General features: G+C 41.5%; 1 protein-coding gene across 1 annotated transcript in view; it reads right to left on the minus strand.

Moving 5' to 3' along the window:
* The window catches only part of TTK (TTK protein kinase), an 81925-nt gene that overhangs the window by 23912 nt on the left and 37593 nt on the right, over positions 1-20420 (minus strand). Inside the window, 9 exon segments of the mRNA XM_019520440.1 lie at positions 241-365; positions 2345-2496; positions 2593-2750; positions 8440-8532; positions 9951-10077; positions 12318-12454; positions 12688-12866; positions 14840-14966; positions 17846-17945. Of these exon segments, the coding sequence (XP_019375985.1) occupies positions 241-365; positions 2345-2496; positions 2593-2750; positions 8440-8532; positions 9951-10077; positions 12318-12454; positions 12688-12866; positions 14840-14966; positions 17846-17945 (1198 nt within the window).

A 20420-nucleotide genomic window follows, 5' to 3' on the forward strand; every position in this document is an offset into this window, starting at 1 on the left:
AATATATTTGAAAAGATAGTAGGACAACCTCGTCAAGAAACCAAATACCATCATTTTATCAAAATCAAATGTAAAAATAAATAGGTTGAATTCCCCCGCCAGGTAACTTTTCTACAAAGTATGACATAGTACTAATTCCAGCATTTGTTTTTAGACAAATTTGTTAATCATTAGACTGGTAATCGTTTAAGCACTTTAGAGAGTGTTTTTCTAAAAATAATTTTCCCAAAAATATTTCACCTGGGAATCTTTAACAATGCTTGTTACATCTGGCTGCATTTGGTTTGCAATACCAAAATCAATTAGCTTTAGCATTCCATCAACGATCAGAAAGTTTGCTGGTTTCAGATCACTGTGAACGATGCCTGCAAGGTAGAAACAGCTCTTAAATTCAATACAAAATTACATTAAGATGGGAAGTTCAAACTAATTAATTAGATATACTTTTTCTATCACAGAAGTAAAGCAGCACAATATGCATCAATTAGTGGGGGCCACTGTATTTTGAGACCATTCACTCCTGTTGAGTCTAAAGCTTCATTTAAAGAAGCTTCCAGTTCTTACAAAATTGTGACTAGAACAAAAACTTGTGGTTTTTGTCAAAGGAGTGTCATTCTTTTGAGTTTGCAGACCATCAGGAAGATCTTTGTGGGCAAGATTTTCTATTGAATCAACTACATGACTGGAATAGACTTAGACAAGTTTCCATATGCCGAGGAACACAGGCACTGCAAGGACTAAAAACAGTTGACAGGGTTATGAAATTGGAGAATAGAAGAATTCCCAGGAGTAGAGAGCAGAAGAATCGAGACCTTTCATGAAGGGAAAAGGGTCGTTATCTCCTGTAATGTAATGATAAAGAAAGATTAGCAGGAGTTCTTTACTCCTGGTGTCCAGCCAGCTCATGAATTTTTATTCTCAGGCTCACCTTCTGCAGGTGCTTTGTAAGTATGCCTTAAGCCCAAGGATAGTGAAGTAAAAAAGTGAGTGGTTGTTCTGTGAAAAGTGTTGTCCTACATACATTTGTGGTGGTGTTGTCCTTAATGTTTTTCTGTGATCATTCATTCTGGTGCATTGGAAAGCTTACTTAAGGTCAATCCCAACCATGCGGTTGGTCCAATAAAACATCACCTGCTAGAATCCTTGCCTCTTGCATGTTTCCTGAACCATCACAACTACTTCGTCACTCCAACCATTAAAAAACCATCTACTTGTAACAGGAGCCAAGAGCTCCTGGTGGACCAGGAGCAGCTATGGGGGCAGTTTGGAGGCCACAGGGGTACCCAAGAGACACCCACGATAGAGCCACCTAACAAGGGTCAGAGACCCCGGGGCAGAGCAGCATGCAAGCTGCCCAGGCTGCCACACAAGATCAGGGCTTGGGGCCCAGAGCCTCAGAGGGTGAGGTGAGGCTGGGCCCAGTAGCTGGGCGTAACTATGGGGGTAGCTGGATGCCACATTTATTGCTCTGAGAGCCACAACTGCAACCATCTTGAAAGAGAAATCCACCCCAGAATTTGGTGCTGAGGAGTTCTGAGGAGTGTACAGAGAGGAAGGGTGCCCAGGAAAAGGCCTCCCCAGTTAAAAGAGTTTAAGATCCAGTTGTGACACTTGAGAGAGAGGAGGTAAAAGGGAAGCCTTAGAACATATGCAGGCAGGTCTGACAACTGGGGGGCATCAGATGCCAGGTGGATCTCCTGAGCCTGTGACACTACTCCTAAGTCCTGTATCTTAATCTTGTACAAAACTTAACACTTTAGTCAAGATCACTGACTGTGCATCAGATTCAGATCAAGTTGCACAGAAAAGGACTATTTGGATACTTTAACTTCCTTCAAAAGGATCTGGAAGTAAAGTATACTTCTGGTATCTGATAAAAGAAATATAAAAAAGTCACATAATTGGTCATGAAACTACATTTTTAAAAAGCCAATCCAACTTCCAACAGAACAGATAGCAGTAGCCCTTCAAACCAACAACATCTATTTTATCTGCATTGCAGGCAGTATACTAAAGCCTAGAAATATGATAAAAATCCCCCTTTTCTGGCATTCTAATAGCCAGCTTACTCTATTAACCAGCACTGTGCCACTGCCATCTTGCACCACCACTCTGCACTGCCACAAGCAAACACCTAGTGCTGCCACCGCACCAGCACCATCCCCCACCCCGCGCCACCTCCGCATGCAATCCCCCCCTTCCCCCCCAACCTTGCACCACTGTCACCATGTACAAGCCCTTCCTCCCCTCTCTCTGGCTCCAGTATTTTTACATAACTGGCATTTTTACATTATCAGCACCCGGCATTCTCCACTCACGCTAGATAACGGAGATTTTACTGTACCGTGCTCATGGATTGTGTGAACAGCTTCCAACATGTTTTTCCAGTAGCTCTTTCTTTCCCATGGATCAATACTCTTTTTCTTTTTAAGCCAGCTATTTAGATCAATATTTCCACATTCCATTACCATGTAGATATGCTGTTCAGCAATTTCACTAAAAATAAAATATAGTTACACTGAGGTTAAACTTTTAAAGTAACCGCTTTAAGCAACATTTTGAAAGCTATTAATGAGTGTAACATATACTCACTAGTCATAAAGTCTGATGATCTTGTCACTATGTTGCTGCAGTTTACTCAAATGAGCAATTTCATTCTTATAGCTCTCAACAGTTTGCTGATCAGCTTCTTTTAGATTCACATATTTGACAGCATACAGATGCTTCTTTTCATTTAGTACCTGAAACACCTGTAACAAAACACAAACAGAAAGGACTTCATTACATATTTCCAATATTGGTTCACTTATTGGTGCTCTATCACTGAACCTTGCACAAGCAGACAGCCTTATTTGATAGATGAAGCAGCATATCTTCATTTTACAAAGAAAATACAAAAACATTTCCCCATACTACTTTTGACCTTCATTTGAAATAAGTATTTCCAAATCAGAGGATAGCACAGTCCTACAGTCAGGATCACCGTGATTTAAGTGTCCACTTTATATGAAAGTGGCAATTTACAATAGGGTAACACACGATATCAAAAACTAGGACTTGGTCTATTGGATAAGCAGACAGCAAAATGATTAATTCAATTGTCACTGAATAGGTAATAACGACTTAGCTTCTGACCTCCTGAGTTTACATTTAATGTCCATTGTAGTAGGCTAATGGGTTTCCATTTATTCCATATCACAGAATTATAGGAAAATTTGGGTTGGTAGGGGACCTCGGGAGCTCATCTAGACCAACCCTGCTGCTCAAAATCAAGACCATCCCTAACTAGATCATTCTAGCCAGGGCTTCGTTGAGCTGGGCCTTAAAAACCTCCAAGGACAGAGATTCCACCACCTTGCTAGGTAACCTGTTCCAGTGCTTCACAACCCTCCTAGTGAGAAAGTTTTTCCTAATATCTAACTTAAACCTTCCCTGCTGCAACTTGAGACCATTGCTCCTTGTTCTGTCACCTGCTACCACTGAGAACAGTTTAGTTCCATTCACTTTGGAACCATCCTTCAGGTAGTTAAAGGCTACCATTAAACCCCCTTCAGTCTTCTTTTCTGCAGACTAAAGCAGCCCAGTTCCCACAGCCTCTCCTCAGAAGTCATGTGCCCCAGCCCCCTAATCGTCTGCGTTGCCTTCCACTGGACTCTGAAACTTGTCCAGTTTTGGGCCCTGCATTATAGAAAGGTTATGGACACTTCTCTAGATGTGGCCTCACCAGTGCCGAATGGAAGGAAGTGTTTATTCCCCTTTATCTACTGGCAAAAGTCTACTCATGCAGCCCAGTATGCTGTTAGCCTTCTTAACAACAAGGGGACACTGGGTGCATCTACATGTGCACTTTAATGTGCATTAAAATAAGCTAATGTACATTAAAGCATCACAAAAAACCCACGTGCTTTTGCTAATGCACATTAGTTTATTTTAATGTGCCTTTTTCTAGTACCTCACAATGGAGGTTTTAAATTTAATACGCATGAGCAAAAGTGCATTAATGAATCTGTAGACGTGCCCACTGTTGACTCATATCCAGCTTGTTGCCCACTGGAACCCCCAGGTCCTTTTCTGCAGAGCCACTGCTTAGCCAGTTGGTGCCAAGCCTGTCACGGTACATGGAATTCTTCCATCATAAGTTCAGAACTTCACGCTTGTCCTTGTTGAACCTCATGTAATTTCTATTGGCCCAGTCCTCCAGTTTGTCTAGGTCACTGAAACCTAGCCCTAACCTCCAGTCCAGTGTTTTTCAACCCATGGTATGTGTACCCCTGGGGATATGCCCAACATGGATAGGGGGTATGCAAGTGCTGTCTTTTTGTCTTTGCCTGCTCAGGCCAGAAGTTCCGGCTGTCGCCCCTCCTACCGTGTCTGGTACGCCAGAGCTTTTACTCCCCAGTGTCAGTGTGCCGGGGATAGGGAAGGAAGCCCCATGCAGGCTGCTTTGCCCCAGGCTGCGGTGGAAAAAGTGGGACTTGGCTCACAGCAGTGAAACCAGAAGTACCACGGTGGGACTTCCGGTTTTGCTTTTGCCATGTCAATTGGCAGGGGTATGTAAGGTACCAAAGGTTGAGAACCACTGCTCCAGTCTATCTACTACACCTCCCCACCCCTTGGTGTCATCTGCAAAACTTGCTGAGGGTGCAATCTACCCCCTTTTCCAGAGCGTTAAATGAAGATCTTGAACAAAAATCAGCCCCAGCACCAACCCCCGGGGCACTTCACTAGATAACGACTGCCAACTAGACAGAGCCATTGATCACTACCCATTGAGCCTGACAATCCAGCCAGCTTTCCACCCACTTTACAATCCATTCATCCAACCCATGCTGCCTCAGCTTGCTTGCAAGAATGCTATGGAAGACTATCAAAAGCCTTGCTAAAGTCAAGGTACATCACATCCACTGCTTTCCCCACATCCACAAAGCCAGTCATCTCATCATAGAAGGCAATCAGGTTGGTCAGGCATGACTTGCCCTTGGTGAATCCATGCTGACTGTTCTTAAATCACCTTCTTCTCCAAGCGCTTAGAAATCAATTCTTTGAGGACCTGCTCCATGATTTTTCCAGGGACTGAAGTGAGGCTGACTGCTCTGTAGGTCGGGCGGGGGTGGGGCATTGTTTTTTTAAAAGATGGACACTATATTTGCCCATTTCCAGTTGTCTGGAACCTCCTCCAATTGCCACAAGTTTTCAAAGATAATGCCCAGTGACTCTGCCATTACATCAGCCAACTCCCTCAGCACCCTTGGATGCATTGCATCTGGCCACATGGACCTGTTCACATCCAGCTTTTCTGAATAGTCCCTGAATAGTTCACTACTGAGGGCTGCTCAACTTTTAAGCAAAATTGTGCTGCCTGGCACAGCAGTATGGGAGCTGACCTTGCCTGTGAAGACCAAGGTAAAAGAGGCATGGAGTACTTCAGCCTTTTCCTCACCATTTATTACTAGGTTGCTTCCCCCATTCAGTAAAGGGGCCCACAAATTCCCCGACCTTCCTCTTGTCCCCTTAGAAACCCTTCTTGTGACCCTTCACGTCCCTTGCTTGCTGCAACTCCAATTACACTTCAGCCTTCCTGACCTGACCCCTTCATGCCCAAGCAAAGTTTTTGTACTCCTCCCTAGTCATCTGTTCATATCACTTATTATTCCATATTACTTATTCCATTTCCTACTTTCCATTTATTCCCTCTGACCTACCCAAGTTCACTGATCCCCTTAAGCTTTCAATTTACATAAGATAAAAATCAAAATTCACATCTTGCCAATTTGTCAGTAGCCAAAACCTACACTGTTCCCTGCATAAAAGCTTGGGTCCTCTCGTGAACATAAATCTCTGAATGGCGGTACACAATGCCCACAGTCATAAGTGTAAGCCAAACCTAAAATAGCTTTAAAATCTTTGTTAAGAGCACATGAAATGTGGATACGTTATATAGACACTTTCCTGTGCAGAGGCAAGGCCAGTCCAAAAAAAAATCCTAAAGTAAAATGAAGAGTTGCCAATAGAGTTTAAGTTTGTTTTTAAGACTGTATCCTTGTACTTCCCCTTTAGCAGTTTTAAAGAAAAGGAATCTTTTAAAACACCAGGGCATGGTAATTGCAGCATGAGAACATGAGAAATTTTGCCAACTTCTTAAGTACATAACACACCCAGTTAAATTTGCGAGGAGGTTTCAGCTGAAAAACAACAATTTACATATCCCATTGAGAAATATCTTTCTGCAAGTGATGAAATACATAACTGAAATAAGACACTATCATAAAAAGGGCTGAGTAAGGTTAAGTTTAAGAGCGTGGGGTGGTAGTCAGGGAAAGCCAGCTTTAAGATATTCTCACTCCTATTCAGCACAAGAATCTGCATGATCTAGTAGACTAAGCTCTTCCCTAGGATTAAAAGAAATTCTAGTATTAGATCAAACTGATTTTCTTCTACAGGATCTTCAGCAAATCAATTTAAAAGGAGAATTTAAAAACAGAGTATTTCTTTACTGATTTGGATACTGTAAATAATTTTTAGTCAATACACATCCCTGTAAGCACCTCAGAGTAAATAAAGAAACATGGCAGCCAATTTCACTTTTTGGTCTTCATGTATGCTCAACCCCCGTATGCCTTTGGGGGGTGGGGAAAGAGGGGTAAGAAGCTGGGGGAGGACTTGTTACCAATGATCTTTGGGCAAGGCCCCAGCAGACACTGAGGGAAAAATTACACATATTTTTGTACATGAAGGGAGGGACTAGTTAAATGTGCTGCCACCAAAACTAAGTAGAATGACTCATGGCTTAACCAAAACTGTGATCAAATTTCAGAATTTCTATAGCCAGGTCGTCTGAACCTAACCCTACCCCCTGCCCTCAAATGGGCGGAAGGCAGAAGAGGCAGCTGCCAGGGCCCACAAGCCGCACATTAAACATGGCTACCGGTTGAACATCCCTGTTATAAACTAGTCCTTCTTTCAGCTAAGTGACTCCCTCCCTCTACACAAGCTCTTTATTACTAAAAACCTTCACATTCCATCTATCACTGCCTAGAGGCAGACAGATTTCTCACAATAATCAGATATCAGAAACAAAAGTAAATCATGGTTACAGGCTATGTCATCACTACAATAGGTGAAGGATGAAAACAAGGCTGCAATGACCAGGTCATAGGCAGTCTAGTTTAGTAGGCCACCAAGGGAGGGCAAGAGGGAACTGGGGGATCAAGAGCCAGACAGGGGGGCAGGAGCTACAGTCCAAGTTCCCAAACCCAGAGGGACACTCGAGAGGCAGAGTCTAAGTCACAGGCTGATTCCAGGTTCTAGAGTACTTCCAGAAGAGTCATTCCTCCCTCCTACCCCTCCAGGTTTGTCATTGGGCATCCCAGGAAAAATAATAAAATAAAATTTTGCCCTGCAGCAGCTTCACAGAATGTGCTTTCAAACTGCAGTGCTGTAATCTAAAACATGTGTTTGCAAGTGGAGGGACCCCAAATGATTGCCAACTTGCAGACATGTACCCTGGGTCAGGGCATCATAATACGACATGCAAGCCCCAGGAACCCCTTGCAGGGGATTCCCACGGTGTTTTCAAGCTTCCATGCCTCAGATCAGGGCACAGCATTTAGGGCCACTGCCCCACAGGACTGGGCCCCTGAAGTCCCTGGAACAGCAGAGGTCTGACCCTGAAGAACAATGATGACTGGCCTGCAGCCACAGGTAGACTAATATGAGGAGGCTGACTAGTCATATCCATTGTGATGGGACACATTCCAGCACAGCTGATACAGCAAAAATGACATCTGTTTTTAGCCTTGGAAGAACCACAATGGGTAAAGAGTACTCAGCCAGGAGGTAGCAGGAGTAGGGAACTGCAATCAGAGAAGTAGGTCTGGAACGGACCAGAGATTACATAGTTTAATCCCCTGCCTAAGGCAGTTATCCCTATCCAAACCATCCCATACAAATTCAATGTCTAACTTCCTAGCAAAACTTTAGTCAGCCCTGACATAACACCCTAATCTGCCACAGGTAAAACAGGGGGGCCATGTTAGCCAACACACTGCTGCTACAAAAGGTTAAAAAATACACTTGAGAGATCCCATTAATATAATGTGCATCACCAAATTAGCAACTTCGCTAACTTTGTCTTTGGCAAAACACCACTGCTCCAAGTACATATTGATACATTCTTGCTATATTCTTCATATTTGTCCCACTCTTATTTTCCATAGAGACTTGCATAAAGCATAAAAGGGTCATCCCCATGAAGGCTAGAAGCTAATTTTTTTTTTTTTACTTACACTGAAGTTCCTTAATATATCTATTATTTGGATTATTTAAATACTTTGTGCAGGCTACTTCTAGCACATGAGCTATACCTGACACCATGCCTCAATGTGTGAGTTGGTATATTTGACTTTTGTTAGTCTTAAAAAAGTTAAAAAATGATCTTACCTTACTTGAACCTCCACTACCTATTTGCTTTAATATGGTGTATACCCTTCCTTTAATGGCAATGCATTCATTTGAAGGTATAGAAGTTGAAACCTGAATACATAAAAAACAGAATGAAAATAATTTTCACAGTTGCAAGGGAATCCGATAGACACTTGAAAATTCACCCTGCACTTAATAAATGAGGACAGTCTGCTAGTCAGAATGAAATATACCTCTGTGACTCCTTCCAACATGGCAATACCCAACTCTTGGCATTTAAGGAATAAAAATAATTGCTTTAAAATAATGTTTTACCAATTCACTTGAATTCAGCAAGTTTAAGAGATTGCAGTTTTCCATGTTTTCCTTCCTCTCTCACATTTATTGTGATCTTAGTGGACAGTACTATGTCTAGCACCATCTTTACTCTTTTTTTTTTTTGTTCTTCCTCCGTCTACTTCATTATAAAATTTCCCCTCCATTCTTCCACTCCCCCATCTTTTCTAACTTAGCCTATCGTTGTTTCCTCTTCCCCTCTTCTGCCCCGTACAGAACAGCTGTCTTGACAGGACGTGGAAAATGCCTAACAGACAAAAACCAGAACCTACGGTAACAGGACCAAATGTCCAGGGAACTGGCCCATTGAGCTCTTGGCCCCAAACAAGGAGTGGGATTGCCTACCAATGAACAGTAATGGATCTCTACAGCCATGTCAATAGAACATACAGAAGCACAATTAGAAGTAAATCTTGGCTATTTATTCTCACTCTGTTTGGGCCAAAGCCTAGAAGTTAGAGAGCACAGGTGGCTTGAATAGGCCTGAGTACATCCCTCATCCCACAGCCACTACAAGCCATCTGCACCAATATGTAGCGTTGGGTGCACACAAATAGGTAGGGTTCATTTCTCAGCAGCCATCTGAGGTTTGCTCTAATGTACTCACAGTCTAGTAGTATAGTCTCCATCAGGTCAATCATAAAAAAATTACTCTAATAAACAAAACAGTGGCAGACTTAGGAGTCCCATCAAGAAAGAGCAGATCTGGTACTTCCTTGTATATTATTCATTGATTCTAATAGCTAGGAGCAGTAGCAGAAATACTGGAATTAGATGTCCAAATACTACCAAAGTCTCTAGAAACTACAGAACTGTTTTACACTTAACTCGCATTCGAAAAACTAATTCCCAGAGGCATATAAATAAAAGTCCCCATCACCTTTAAAATGTTTAGGCTTCTAAAAGTTGGTTGACTTACTCCAGAAAAAATAAAAAGCTGATTTCTTGCCATTCCTAAGTGAACTCTTCAAGCCGTAAACTAAGCAGCAATGTATATTTTGGTAAAACAGCAACAGTATAAAAAGTGTTGCCTCCACATTAATCCAGAAGATGATCTACAGACTAATTTTAAACACAAATCCTTAAGCCCACCAACCTCCACAAGTCTTATTTATTTTGAATCACTACGGAAGGCTGGAAAAACTCTTGGAAAAATTTTTAAAAACTGCAAGATATCATTCATTTTACATTACCTGTAAGCCAAACTGGTTTTGAAATGGAGTTGCTGGTGTACATGGCTGGAAATAAGGAAGCTGGTTGTATGGAGTGGAAAACTGACTCGCTGGTGGGAAGTCACTCTTTACAACTGGTGTTCGGAAACTGAGGGTGGAGGGAAAAAAAGTCTTCCTCAAAAGAGTCTGGAATCAATTTATTTTTGAAGTATGAACTTATTCCCAACACATGTTGCAATCTAAAGAACCTAAGATTTATCAGTTTACCCAATCAGTTACCAAATGGCTCTGTTACTACTGTATTTATGCTACCTTTCATTATGAACATTGTAGATATATGCTCTCAAACCTCATGGTACTTATCTACCTCTTAAGCATTTAAAGTAATTCAAAAATAAAAAGTCTTTAGAAGTATTTCATAAATGTTTAACTACACCAAAGCACCCAAGGTACCAATCTCAATCTCTGCAAAAGTTGGAAAAGAAAGGTACCATAACTCTGCCCAGTCTCAGAGAAAAATTCTCTGATAGAATCTGCTTTTCTGCTCCCAAGCTTTTACAATTAGTTCCCTCTTGGTACAAAGAAACTGAACAAGATTAAGCTAGTGCTTAAATTTGGAGACCCAGGTTCAAATTTTGGACACCAAAATAAAAAGTAAGGACCTTTCAAGGCCTTGCCTATTCTGCATATAGCCAAGTATGACAACATTTAAAAGAAGATTAAAGTAAGCAGGGATTCAAAAGTTGGGAAATGCCAAAATTAAGACTGTCTCATTTAGTGCACAGGACAGAATGTACATGGAAATTAGTTACACAATGCGACATACAAAGATAGCTCCATTAGTCAAACTGTAAGCTATTCAAACCCTGCACTACTACAATATTAGTTTCCCCATTATCTTTATCAGTCTTCCTCGACAGTATCATGTTGTATTCACTGATATTTCCAAATTATGGTCTTCAGAGTATGCCAGTGAGGCACGATACCTTCATTTTAATACAAATGGGGGACAATTGAGAATGAGACAGAACTGGATAAGTGTCTACTAATTGTGCATGCCTGACTTGAAACATGTTGGACCTGTGTTTTGGGGGGTTTGTGCATGACAAGTACTATACAACTCTTACATATTTAAGATGGTCAAAGAGCTGGTTTCACCAGCTGCAATTGCAGGAACTCAGCACATTTGTATTTAGCCCCCACAAGTACTGGCCATCTGCACAGAACCCAATTAAGCAATTTGCATAGCATAACACAGGGAGCAAGGATGATATCCATTTCTCTAGGATGTAAAATTAGTTGATTGTCAACAAAACCACCTGCACTTTCTGCAGTCCTGTGTTTCAGTAACACACACCTTCTAATTTTCACAAGTAAAATTAGGAACCCTGCAGAAAACAGCCTCAATTCAGCACCATTCCTAATGTACTGCTCATCCTTTGCACTGAATTAGACAATGGTCCTGTGAAAAGTAATGCAACTGTGTAATTAAGAAGCACAATATAATATTCACAAACAGGCCACATTAAAGGTTTCATGGGCAACCTTAAACTGGTATTTCCTACCTTGTGTGGCTGTGCAAGCATGAATTTCATGTTAAATATAGGGAATTTTTCACATAATTTTATCTCCAAGTGTATTATGGAAGTTTTAGTTGACCCGCACAAATAGAGAAGCAGGGTTTCACAGCACAGATCTTTATTACCCAAATTAATAATTACTAGCATTGGGAGGTTGTTTTCTTTTATATGAAAGGAAGAAACTGGATGTGTACTTTGCCAATGGGTTTTTACAGCAAGAGGACTTTTGAGACTTCAGAATCCTGAGTATAATTCCACACTTTGGAATAGGAGCATCCTCTAGAGATTAAAAATATCAGACTAAACTCTCTCCATCCTCTGATTACTCATGTCTTTCACTTTCTGCATTTCTTCTTTCAACCCTGCCTCTAAAGAGGAGTCAAGATGTCATGATTGCAAAAAGGGAACTTAAAATTTCTACAACACTGCTTTTGTAGGGAAAGATTCAGATTCAGGTTAATTGTTCAAGCAGACTAGGGCCTTTTACCCAAATCATCACAAAATGAAAAAAGTTCAAGACAAATGCTCTCTATTAGTGCTTAGAGACCAACGCTTAAGTAGGTGTAACAATTCCCCATTTAAAGAGTACTGAAGCCTCAAATTTGACATTGAATGCTAATAAACGTATTAGTCTAATTAATACAAATCTGATAACATGGTACTTGATATCAAGTACTAACTGCACAGGTGTCTTTCTAGCGCTTAAGAATCTGGAACTTAAGTGCTAAACTAAGCAACTAATAAAATATTTAATGAACAATAAGTTACACAAAACACAGAAATTGATCAAACACAGAAAAGTAGTTACCAAGACATATAATCATTCAGTGTGTTGCTTGGGGTTCCACAAATAAATGCTGGATCATTTCTTTTAGGAACAGCTTCTGGTGGTGATAATCCTTTTGAAATAGGAAGGACAGGCTGTTCGAAACTTGATGGTTTTCCCTAACAAGAGCAAAACAGGCAGTTAATTCAAGCTTCTCAGGCAGAGAAAGACTGACCAAGAGTCCCACTTTTCAGCAGGAAATGAGTAGCTTCTCACAGGTGAGATCAGCAATATAGTTACAGTTTAACAGCTATATTAGACTACTAGGGGGAAGAAAACAACACACCTAGATAACTAACTTAAATGGAACCAACACATTTTATACCCACACAGACAAACAAAAGTAAGTTACCTCTGCATAGCTCCTATGATTCCCCACTTGAGTTGTTAGTTTTCTTCCAGGCATAACACAATTTAGTTTCAACTGTTCCACTTGTTCTCTTTCACTTCCAGTGGAACCAGACTGTTGCTGGTGACTTTCCATGCATTTCAGCTCTGGCATCTTTGACCCCTGATAATGTACTCTGATTTCTGAAATAAGCATTTTTTTAATTTAAACAAAAGAAAAATGTTTTTAACCTAATCATACGTTTTAAAAAGAGATTCAGATAGGAACTGTAGGAAAAGGCTATAATAATTTCTTGTTTCATCATCTACCCCAAATAAAAGTTAGTGCAGAGGATTTAGGGGGAGTCTTAGGAGCCTTTTACATAGCTATGCTACTTGCTACTTAAAAACAAGGGTAAAAAATTCTACCTTTGTTACAGTCTACTTGCAGGTACATCTGTTTCCACCAAGCCAAAAAACAAACCATAAAACACAAGCTTGGGTTATTACTATAATTATTCTCCTGGACCAGGGCTACTCCAGTGCTTTCCTTCATTAGAATACTTGGTAAGTGTGGGTTTGCTAAGTCAGGGTGAAAAAAAGTGTTGACAAGGCACTCTTGAAAGAAGCAACAATATTATCCAAAAAATAAGATGGTACTAAATAGGCAGAATTTTACCTCCCCCAATATCTGCTGGAAGATTACAGCCAAACAAAAATGTCAAGCAAGTTCCTAACTTGTGTGGAGAATAAGTTTGTTCCAGGAAACAGGATGATTAGGGGATTTATCTATGTTATTTTGTTCACAGCAATAAGGAGGAATTGCTTGAGAGCATAAATGCAATTGTAAACTTCAGGAGGAAGAGACTATGGGGCATGATAGGCTTTATGATTCTAAGAAAGGGAAAAAAAGTCTGGCATTAGCAAAATAAAAACACTGGACTTCAGAAGGGCAGATTTTAATGGACTTGGAAAAATAGTATGTAGCCCCCAGGAAAAGACAGACCAGAGGATAAAGAAGGACTGGCAGTTTCTAAGTGGCATAGTATGGGGAACAGAGCAGAAAGCTATTCCAACATGGTAGAAACATAAGAAGAATGGTAGGAGACTTGTGTGGTTACTCAAGAAGCTTCTTTAAATGCCCCCCAAATCAAAGAAACATGCTTATCTAGTGACTTGGCCTTCCTATTATCAAGAAACAGCAAGAACTTGCAAAGAAAAAAGTCAGGAAAGCGAAGAGAGAAGTGGAGCTGAACCTCATAAAGGAAGTTACCAGACAATGAGGAAGGGTTCTCTAAATACACTGGACAGAAATAATAGCCCAAGAATCCACTTCTTAATAGCCAGCATGAGCTATTAGAACAGAAGACAAAAAGAAGGCAGAGATGTTCAATAGCTGTTTTGCTTCAGTCTTCAAGAAAAAAAAAGGAATAAACTGCAACAACACAGCTAACAATAACAATACAGCAGAGAAGATGGGGAAGACAGCAGGTCTTGATAACTAAAGAGCTTTTGATCTTGTCAAGGCCTTGCTTTGGACTGGCAAAGAATGAGATTTGGGAGAAAACTGCTACATGACTAAATTGATTAAACACGGAACTGTAAGAGGCAACCGTGGGCAAAAATAACTTAGGTAATATCTAGTGGTTAACTCCATCCTGAAGAAAGAATAAGATAGGCCTGTCATGAGGGGTTGAAATCCCTTTATTCCCCTAATAGATAAAGGGGAGTGAGATATTAACCGAATACCCAGGGAAAGCTATTAACAGAAAACAAAGGTGGCGGTCTTCATCCAAAGGTGACAGAAGGGAAGTCCAACAGGTCAGTGAGCATTATATTGAAGTCCCATGGGGAAGGGAATAGGGATTTATAGAAAGGCTTGTCCAGGTGCTCAGAAATGTCTTTGGAGTGGGATTAAAATATACCGAGTGGCTGTGCTAGACACAAGTAGCCAAGATGGCAGGACATCAAGCTTCAGTTCTCAACATTACTACAGCATCCAAAATGCAACTTAACTTTTTTTTTTTACTTTTTAAATGGGATGGAGAAAAGGAACACATTTTTATAAAAGCTTTTCTCAATCCAAAAAGCAGTTATCATGGACTATTGAAGAGATTATTGAAGGCAGAACAGCTGACCTACGTTCATAACAATGTAGGAATTATCAATACTGTTACCTTCTTTTCTTTTTGTTGCAAGATTTGAACCTGTTTTATTTTTTAGGGTTACAGTGGAAGCAGTTGCAGTTTCTATACTCTCTTCATCTGACAACTGTGATTGGAGAAAGTTTTTGTCCTGTAAAAACTGAAGAAAAATATTTTTAAAAGCATAAGGAAAAAGAGCCCAAACACAATATTTTAAAGTAATTTCCTCATTACATCAAATTAGCCCTCTGACATGGGGCAAAACAAAACACTCATTAGCTCCAGTATTTCTTCAAACATTTTGAAGTCTCCATTGGTGTAATCTTTCTGCTACAGTGTTAAAATATTTTGTTTCGGGTATGGTTTTTTTGAGGTTTGGTAACCATACTAAAAATTACTTAAGCTACTCCAATTCTTAGCTATATTACACTAGTAACTTAATTTGGTATTTTTCTTGAGTACCTCTGCACATTACTTTATTTACACCAAAAACAGCATTTTCTTTATCTCTCATCTCATGGGAAAACAGCTCCTCTATATATGTAGAGAAGGGCATAAACACTGAAAATAGAAGTTAAGAACTGACCAAATAAGACAGCAAGCTGAATTTAGTTGGCTTAAAGATCCTACTTATCAAACTTAGCCACCACTTTGCCAGCACTTTAGCCGCCTCCATCTTATTATGACTTTTCACAAGAAACAATAGCCCAATTTTCATGTACAACTCCCATGAAGTTGAAAACTGCAGTGTACTCGGCACCTTTGAAGAATACAGTGCAATCTGTTCACAATACAGCTTGTACACTGTGGGCACTCCAACAAATTAAAGTACAGTACAAGCTCTGTTATCTGGCATCCCATGGGAATGGGGGATGCCAGATAACAAAATATGCGGGTTAATTGAGTGGCCTGGGCCACCACTTCTCCCACCACATCTGGGGCATCCTGCTGCTTTGCCGCCCCTCCCACAGGCCCTGTGGAACAGGGAGGCGGGCCCCGCACAGCCTGTTATGCCCCTGGGCTGGCGGGGGGCTTGGCAGCGCAGGCTGCTTTGCCTGGGGCCGTGGGGGCTCGGAGAAACAGGAAGTGCCACAGTGGGCACTTCCAGTTTCACTTTATTTTACAAGCTGCCATGCCAGTTAGTGGAGCATGCCGGCTTGTAAGATGCTGGTTAACAGAACTTTTACTGTAAAAGAACGGTGCCCTTGCCATATACAGTATGAATGCAAAAAATAATTTCAGAAGGAAGGTCTAGAGGCAGGATACTACAGTTCTTCTGCTTGAACAAGCAGACCCAAATTAAGCCCTTATCTTGCCCTGCCTTTATTATAGTATCATAGTACTTGGGGTCGGAAGGGACCTAAACAGATCATCAGGGCCGACCCCCTGCCCCGTGCAGGAACAGGTGCCGGGTCATATCATCCCAGCCAAATATCTGTCCAGCCTCCTCTTGAAGACCCCCAAGGTAAGCAGGGAAGCAAAAGCTTACCCTACAATACAGCCTGCTGCTAGCAAGATGCCACTATCTGAAGCGGAAAAGAGCTGGTAGCCACTTAAAGTACTTCTTGTTCACATAGGTGCTCACCAAGGGTTTAGGGGAGCCACTTGGTAAAGCAGTACCCCTACTATTCCCAAAACAGGCCCAATTTGACCTACTTCCATTCTGAAGATGCAAGGCATGGTTCAGAGACCATAAATTTCAGTTCAGAATCAGAACAGTTTCTTCAGAAGGGCAGTTTACAGAATCAGGAACCACAAGGCCAGTTCTTATGATAAAGGGGTCTTATGACTCCAGTAATTAAGTAAATTGTTAATTTAAAATGTGCATTCCGATATGCAGTAAAAGCTGTGTTAACAGGCATTTTACTAACCAGAATACTCTATTAACCAGAATTTCCCCAGCCCTGCACCGGAGCCAAGGGCTGCACTTTCAGGCAGGAGGGGACGGAGCCCCCACCCCCACCCCACCAGGCCCTACACAGCCGAGGCAGGGCATGGGACAGAGGGCTTGTCCCATGCTTGTCCAGGGGGTGCAGGGAGGCATGCCAGCTCCTGCTGCTGCACATATCCCAGTTATTCCAATAAACAGAATTATTAGATAACCGGCACTCCCTCTTACCCCACTCATGCTTTTATTATACTTCACTTTGAAAAATTCAGAAAATAGGGGTGTGAAATCTGTTTGGGGGGAGGGAGGGGAAGCAGGGCGATGGGCAGGGGGACAGGCAGGAGCACCGGTGCTCCCCCTGTGAGCACCTGCTGGGGAGTAGGGGCGCCAAGTGAAGCATCACTGGCACTTCCAAGAGCACTGCTCATGCAGTGTGATCAGCTGCAGGGGGCCGTGGATTCTCATGCATTTTCTCCTTTAAAAAAAGGAAAAAAACAAACAACATTTTTCCATAGCAAATGTAAAACTTGGATCCCTGCTCATGAGTCAGAGAGGCCATTTCTCTCAGATGCTTTGCTAAAGAGGAGTCTGTTCCCCCCATTACAGGTAGTCAATGCCTTGGGTATACACACTAAATATATCATGAAATTACCGAAGTACATTGATATCAAATGCCATAATACATGGTTATTGAAATGACAAAAATTGAACCCAGCTCCACACTAGCTTCAAATAGAGCCTAAACAATACAGGAGTAAACCGAATTTTGGAACTATCCATGGATGCCACAAGATAAACCCCAAAAGGCAACTCAGGTTTGGGGTGAATCTGTGACAAGGGACAAGTGTATAAGCCTTTTTAAGCTAGTGATAAATAGGTATTTTATTTTAGATAAAATGAAATCTGTATCATTTGAATGCATCATGATCCTTAAATGTTACTCAAAGGAGCAAAATTATAATACAAGGATTCAATAGCCATTTTGTAAGCGGTAGTCAAAATAAAAAAATTACTGAACCTTTGCCCTGCAATATGAGCTTAGGGGTTTTTTCCCCACCCCCATAAGAATTCTTTTCTAGCTTTTCTGCATCTCATTCAAAACATGCTTATCTATTGTCCAGAGTTACTTGTTACAAATTTACTTAAGTTACCTTTAGATCTCCCAGTTCATGCGAATCATCACCACAAGATTTTGGTTCATGTATTGTAAAAGGGACAATCAAATTTGTGCATTTGGAGCTAGATACCTGCCTGCATAGAAACAAAACTAAAAGTCAGAGACACAGACTTCAAAACAACTAGGTTTAAAATATTCACTTTTTTTCAAACCAACTTGCCCTTCAGACAGAAGGGAAACATTTCACATCTACGAAGCCAGAAATAGAATTCTCCAAGTATCACAGAAACAGAAACACTAGGGCTGGAAGGCCATCCAGCCCAACCGCCTGCTCAGAACAGGACCATCCCTAACTAGGTCATTCCAGCTGGGGCTTTGTTGAGCTGGGCCTTAAATGTCCAAGGATGGAGAGTCCACCACCTCTCTAGGTAACATATTCCAGTGCTTCACCACTGTCTTAATGCAAAAGATTTTCCTAATATCTAACCTAAACTTCCCTTGCTGCAACTTGAGACCACTGGTCCTCGATGTCATCTGCTCCATCCTCTTGGAAACCACCCTTCAGGTAGTTCAAGGCTGCTATTAAATCCCTCCTCAATCTTCTCTCCTGCAGATAAAGCAACCCAGTTCCCTCAACCTCTCCCCATAAGCCATGTGCCCCAGCCCCTGAACCATTTTCCTTGCTCTTTGCTGCATTCTCTCCAACTTGTCCACATCCTTTCTGCAATGGGGGGCCCAAGCCTGGACACAGTACTCCTTTGTGCACACCCAGTTAAGCAGCAGTACTAAATACTGAACTGCCTTTGTGCCTGAGGGCAAGTTATTTTGTTAAATATAGAAGTTAGTTAAATTCTCAAACCCCCATGCATTGTGTCTCTACCATTTTTGCTCAGTGTAAAGTTACATAAAACTCAAGAGGGGATGCAAACATGTATGTAGACAACACTTACTAGTAATTTTTTATTTTAAAGATGTAATTTCCCTAATATTTGGGTAATTCTCCACAAATGTAGGCGACCCCAAGAAATGCCCTCATAAGTAGAGGTGGGTCTCAGAATCTCTTAGGTGAACAGCAACTGAAGGGCCAAATGTGGTATTGGAGCTCAAAGCTTCTACAGGAGTGAAATGCTTAGCAAACACGTATGGCACCGGAGGCAGATCAAGGGAATATAGTGGTGTAGTTTCACCTCCCCTTTGATTCCTCTTCTACCACAAGTTTAAACGCAACTGCTTGGCAGCGGCAGCAGCACTTTTATTCACGCAAAAGTGAAGGAGTCAGTTGAGGTCCTGGCTCATTACAATCTACTTGAACCCTTCTAAACTCTATGCTCCATAGGTATTAACAACCTTCTCTCCTTTCAATGGTTGCTAATGGTTCCACTAATCAAGCTATCCTTTGTTCTGCAAGTCTGCTCCATTTGCTCTTCTTTCACAGCCCAGCAGACTGTTTTTAACTCTAGCTAGAAACATTAACTCAGGTGTGGAAATAGCTTTCAGTGAAGCAGTGGATGCAGTCAAGAGTCTCATGAAGACTAGATTTTCAGATTCATAAAACAGAGATGTAAGTTTAATTATAATAACTATGGGACTAACAGAATGCCTTTAGATTATTTTTGCTTAGTTTATGGGCTTTCATACATAATATATGAAGTGACAAATTAATGTACTTTCCAATAAAAGTTACATTTGTTTTTGCTTGGATCTTAAAGTGAATAAATTTAAGGTCCCAAGCCTATTAGTAAAGCTCCTCATTTCTTTTTAATTGAAGAAAAAAAAAGTGTTGTGTTATACCACACTATCTGCACTCCCCTAGTTCCAACCATGATTGCACTCCACAGACACATCCACACATGCAGGTACATGCACTTGCAGCAGCTCAAACCAACGCAGCAAATTTGAGCTGAGGATTTTTGCCTCAGCACACGTGACAGACATGCACTTTGGTGTGGGGCAAATTGTGCCACTTGGGGCAAAATAACCCTGCCCAGCTCCTCCTAGATCTGTAGCCAGGGGGAGCTAGAAGTCTCATCCTGTCTGGCAGCTGGCCACAATGAGTGTGTGATGGGAGTAAGTGGGGTTTGCAGGAGGAGGGTGATGGGATCTGGCAGGTGTGGGGGAATTGCTCAGGAGGGGTGGCAAGAGGCACATGCGGGTTCATCTGAACGCATCCCATGTGACCACACTGTGGATGCACTTCCCAGATTGGCAAAGAGCAGGAAGCCAAAATAAAAGGAAGAAGTTAGGGGCATGGGTAGATGTACTTCAAACCAAGGAGGTTAGGGAAGGGGAACACAGAAAAAGATATTGATATGCAGGAGTGAGCAATCCTATGACAAGCCTCCTGCCTGGAGAGCACACCACTACATGGCATTGCAGTAATTTAAGTTCTCCAGTGCAGGAGCTCAAGCCTCCTGCCTGGAGAGCACACCACTACATGGCACTGCAGTAATTTAAGTTCTCCAGTGCAGGAGCTCTTTCTGCCTGTGGCTGGTGTACTTGATTTTTTGAAGTGCTTCAAAATGCACCAGTCTTTGAAATACTTAAAATATAATATCTGTCCATACGCTAAACCATGGCAGTGGACACAGGGAACACACTTGGGGGGGGGG

Source organism: Gavialis gangeticus, unplaced genomic scaffold, assembly GCF_001723915.1.
Source record: "Gavialis gangeticus isolate Ggan-Ray unplaced genomic scaffold, GavGan_comp1, whole genome shotgun sequence".
In the NCBI taxonomy this organism is placed as follows: domain Eukaryota; kingdom Metazoa; phylum Chordata; order Crocodylia; family Gavialidae; genus Gavialis; species Gavialis gangeticus.